Here is a 4669-nt window from a genome sequence, read left to right on the forward strand (position 1 = left end):
TTCTGATGCACACGTATACTTTTCTCTATACATATTTAAATGGGAATCTAGCTAATGGAAGAAAACAAAAGTAAAAATAAAAAAATAAACAGAACGAGAAAGTAGACCAAAGTTACATGACAACTAGGAAACAAAAAGTTCAAAGAAAAAAAAAAAGAAAGCGGATTTATTTGGCTCGGTTAAGTTCCGGTTTAGTTCGGTTTAAACAAAGAAAAGTAAAATAAACGAGGGACGTGTGTATTGAAGAGGCAAAGGCTGAGAAACTTTTGGTTGGGACGTGGGACATAACAATTTGCTAAGTGACCCAAAAGAAACACCAAAACTCTTCTTCTTAAGCCAACTTGCTTCTTCATCAACATTACCACATTACGTGTATTAATTAAAAAAAAATCACACATTAACTATATAATATATTATCTTTTGTTGTTGTTATTCGTTGATTTAGGCTTTAGCTATTCAATTCTGTCTTTGGAAACTGTTCTTATGACTGACCTTTTTTAACCTTTCTTTTTTTTTTTATTCAATTTCCTTTGTTTGGGTTATATGGTAAATTACACATTGCCGTCTCGTCCTAATAATCCTCTTTTCTGTTCCCATTTGTGTTGTTGTGCTTTTGCTTCCTTCCTTTTTCCTCATTCTCTCTTCCTTCTCCTCCTCTCTCTCCACCACAAAGCGGTAGGTTTCTCTCTTCAACAATCGGTGAGTCTTTTTCTGAATCGTCTTCATAAAGTTTTGATTTTTATTCATCTTTAAGGTTCTTAGATCGATTTATGTTCTGTATCTGTTTGGTTTGGTTTTTGATTGTTGTGTCTTTTTGGGTTCTGTTGGGTTTTCAAAGCTCGGTCGAAATATATGAGAATCGGTTGTTGGGTTTTTTCAAAATTAGTTTTTTTTTTGAAATTCTGTAGGATTGTTGTTGTGGTGAATCGATTGTTCATCGAAGAAGGAAAAAAATGTTTTTTTTGTTAATGGGTTTTAGATGTTTGAATCGGATCTTTACTTGTATGAACTTGTTTTTGTTTTGTTTTGTAAGAAAGTTTGATTCTTTTGAGGTTTTTGAATTGTTTTATGTGATGATGCTTTATCTTGAAGCTGTGGATTTCTTTTTCCTTTGCTTTTACCTTGCTGTTTCAATATATCTTTGCTTGGTATTTAGGATTTGTGAAACTTAATATGTTGTTGCATCTATGGTTAGTTGATATGTCATTGATGAGGCAGTGCTTATTTTGATATTCTCTTGTTATTCTGAATTGCCATTGTGGTGGTAGTTGAGTAAAATGTTTTCACTCTTTTCCTCAACTATATTGTTTAGTTTTGTTTCGAAATTGGCATGCTTGTTGCGTGGTCCTAGCTTTTATTTGTACCTCATTTTCATTGACGCTTAGTTTCGAAGTTGGCAGTTAGGTATCAATTTGATAGTTTAGACTTGAAGTTCTTTTTTGTGTTTAGAATGGTAGATCATATGAATTTGATTTCGCATCCGTTTCTTACTGTTTAAGTTTGTTAATAACTTAAACAGTAAGAAACGGAGTTGCATCTGTATGTGTAGCGCTCTTGCTTTGAGTGAGCTTTTGTGCCTTGTGCTCTTCCAGGTGAAGCAGATTATATGACTGTATATGCAATCTCAGGGTGCCATTTATTATTTCAATTGTAGAAGTTATGTTTTGATTGAAGCGTGTTTATTTGTTTCGTATATAAGCCTTTTCCTCGTCTTTGTTACTGAAAGATCCACTGTCTTTGTTGTTTTTCAGTCTCCCCATTAGGCACATTGTTAAGAGCAGGGAAAGTCTCGTGAGTTCTCTTCTCCTGAGTGTAACTGTGGTTAAAGCTTTAGCCAAGATGCAGGGGGAGAGGGCCAGTCTTGGCTATTTATCAGAGGCCTTGAACTTTGAGCATGGTTCTTCTTCGAGTAATGGTGTGATAGATCATTGGGAGAATATTCACAGTCTTGGTGATAATGACTTGCAGGATTACATGATTGCAAATTCTGAATCAAATACTTCGCTTACAAACTCAGTTTATTGCGAGCAACAGGGTTTACGCAGATTTAGCCTCGGTGAGGCTAGCTCTAGTGGCACGAAGGATGAAGCTTCCAGTCATAATGAGCAACGAATGGAAACTAGATGCTTTGACGGACGAAGAAATGAAATAATTGATTTAGACCCAGTGTTTGCGCAGCCATCCGGCACAAATCAACCTGTTCAGAATGTCAATCTGAATGCAGAATATTTAGAAATTCACGAGGATATTAATACATATAGGGGTCGGTCTGGCTTCTTAGAAGCTAATGGACCAGGGACCAGGGTTTCACAACCTGGCCGATCTTTTGAAGAGACCAGTGTTGGAACAGGTTCTTCTGTAGAGGGACGACGTGCATCCTGCAAGAGAAAAGCTCTTGAAGGCAGTATTGGTCAATCTTCTTCAGGAGGTTATCGTGATTTCCAGCGTGGAGAAAGCAGTTCATGGAACCCAGGTTCTACGGTTTATAGGCCAGGAAATGGTTTAAACATTTCTAGCTCCCTTGACAATGGACCAAGAGGACTGGTCTCCGGTACCGTACCAAATTTTCCTGTTTCTGCCATTGCAGAGAGCTCCAGTAGAAATATATGCGTCAGGAGTAATCCCTCAGATCATCAAGAAACTGTAAACCCAGCTACCTTTTCTGCGGGAACTGTTGTCAGGCGACCTGTCCCTCCATCCCAGTTGAACTTATCAAGAGTCTTACCAGCAGATCATCATTCATTGGACTTGAGACCTGGACAGTCTTTTGTCTTTTCTCGTACCCCAAATGCTACTGCTGTGAGCATACCACCTGTTTCAAGGACTATGCTACCACCATTTCAGTGGACTGAGGGATCACTAGCGGGTGGAACATCGAACTCTACTGCGCCCGTTGAGAGAAATCTTCATCTAGATGAAACCAGGTCAAGAAGCATACCCGGGAATACTCTAGAGATTCCCATGTTTGCAGCTCCTGAACTCGGAAATTTTACCCGTAGTCAGAATAGCAGAAATGTAACAAATGGAAACCTGAATATTGCATCATCAGTGTCCAGGACAGGCTCAACAACAAGTGTTCCACCACCACCATCTTCTAATCTAGCGTGGACTTCTTACCAGAATTCACCACATTATCAAAGAAGAAGGACTGAGAGGTCTGAACTTGTCCGTAGGTCCTTGCTTTCTTCCCTTGCTGGAGATGCTACAAACCAGAGATCAGGTGATCATCCAACACTTCGTTCGGTGGCCCCTCCTGCCTCTTCGGATGGGCTTGTGCTTCAGCCTGGTGGTGATAATAGTCAGATGCATAATCGGGCTTACTCGAGAGCAGGTCCTTGGTTTGATAGGCAAGGGGATAGTGTGGTTGGTATTCCTCATTCTTTGCGGGCATTGGCAGCTGCAAGCAGAGGAAGAAGCAGACTTATGGTGTCCCAGGTCAGTTGATACAAATTCTATTGGCATGTAGCCTTTAACGTGGATTGTTTTTGTTAACTTTGGCTCATTCAGTTGCGTATAAATACCATTTGTTTGTTCTCTAGCAGTCACTCAAATAGAACTAACAATACGCTTCTCTTTTGGACAGATGCAGAATGTCTTGGATGTCATGCGTAGGGAGGGTAATAATAACTTGCGGCTTGAGGTTAGCTTTTCCTGACTATAGCAAAGTTATCTAAATTCAAATTTGTCTTGTGTCTGTCTCTGTTGATTTCTAGCTGAACTAGCCTAATAACCGGAACATAAACAATCTGGATGGTTGTTTTTCCAGGACGTTATGCTTCTAAATCAGTCAGTACTGTTTGATGGGGCTGCTGGTATTCATGACCGGTATAGAGACATGCGACTTGATGTGGACAACATGTCATATGAGGTAAATTAAAAACCATAGTGAACCATAAAATCTTTACCGGGTCATGTTAAATCATAAAAACCTCACTCATTTGGCTCAAAAACTGTAGGAATTGTTGGCACTAGAAGAGCGGATTGGAGATGTATGTACCGGTGTAAACGAGGAAACCATATCAAACCGGTTAAAGCAACGAAAATACAAAAGCAACACAAAATCTCCACAAGATACAGAGCCATGCTGTATTTGTCAGGTAAAAATATATACAAGTTGCAGAAATAACAATATGAAAGTATTAAAATTTGTTCCGTCCGAGTATTAATGGTGAAAACTTGGCGCAGGAGGAATACAATGAAGGAGAAGACATGGGGACACTAGAATGTGGGCACGAATTCCATAGCCAATGCATAAAAGAATGGCTGAAACAGAAGAATCTGTGCCCAATCTGCAAGACAACAGGCTTGAACACCGCGAAGAAGCGGAGGATAGGATGATGATTTCTCAGAAGAGCTTTTTTTTTTTAACAATTCATTTTATAATCAAAAATGAAAGAAACAGAAGACACCCTCAAGCCCCCACCATTGCAGAGCCAGGCAAGTTTGTCCCCATTTTTTTTTTTTTTAAATAGAATTTGTTCGTATTTATAATCTGAGTATGAAAGATGGAAAGATTTGGATTGAAGGGAAAGATAAAGGGTGGTAGGGAAATGTTGTTTTTTTTTTATGGATTTGTTTGGATAATTTAATTTTACCATTGTCAATTATGTTTATGAATCCTTTGAAAGAAGCAGAAAGTTGAATCAGCCGATTTTGAGATTATACTTTA

The 4669-nt window shown here is 38.7% G+C and overlaps 1 protein-coding gene across 2 annotated transcripts; it reads left to right on the forward strand.

Annotated features, from left to right (window-relative positions):
• The first annotated feature begins 391 nt into the window (after positions 1 to 391).
• Positions 392 to 4669, forward strand: LOC9299791 (probable E3 ubiquitin-protein ligase RHG1A). 2 transcript variants are annotated; one of them, XM_002863669.2, is made up of 6 exons: positions 392 to 699; positions 1752 to 3435; positions 3584 to 3640; positions 3767 to 3868; positions 3957 to 4097; positions 4186 to 4669. In XM_002863669.2, exons 2-6 carry the CDS (start codon positions 1840 to 1842, stop codon positions 4336 to 4338), a joined length of 2049 nt encoding a protein of 682 aa, XP_002863715.1. In that variant the 5' UTR covers positions 392 to 699; positions 1752 to 1839; the 3' UTR covers positions 4339 to 4669. The 2 variants fall into 2 exon arrangements, with proteins under 2 accessions (XP_002863715.1, XP_020888137.1); XM_021032478.1 differs by having other exon boundaries at positions 392 to 675.

The sequence above is a fragment of the Arabidopsis lyrata genome (assembly GCF_000004255.2).
Source record: "Arabidopsis lyrata subsp. lyrata unplaced genomic scaffold ARALYscaffold_8, whole genome shotgun sequence".
In the NCBI taxonomy this organism is placed as follows: domain Eukaryota; kingdom Viridiplantae; phylum Streptophyta; class Magnoliopsida; order Brassicales; family Brassicaceae; genus Arabidopsis; species Arabidopsis lyrata.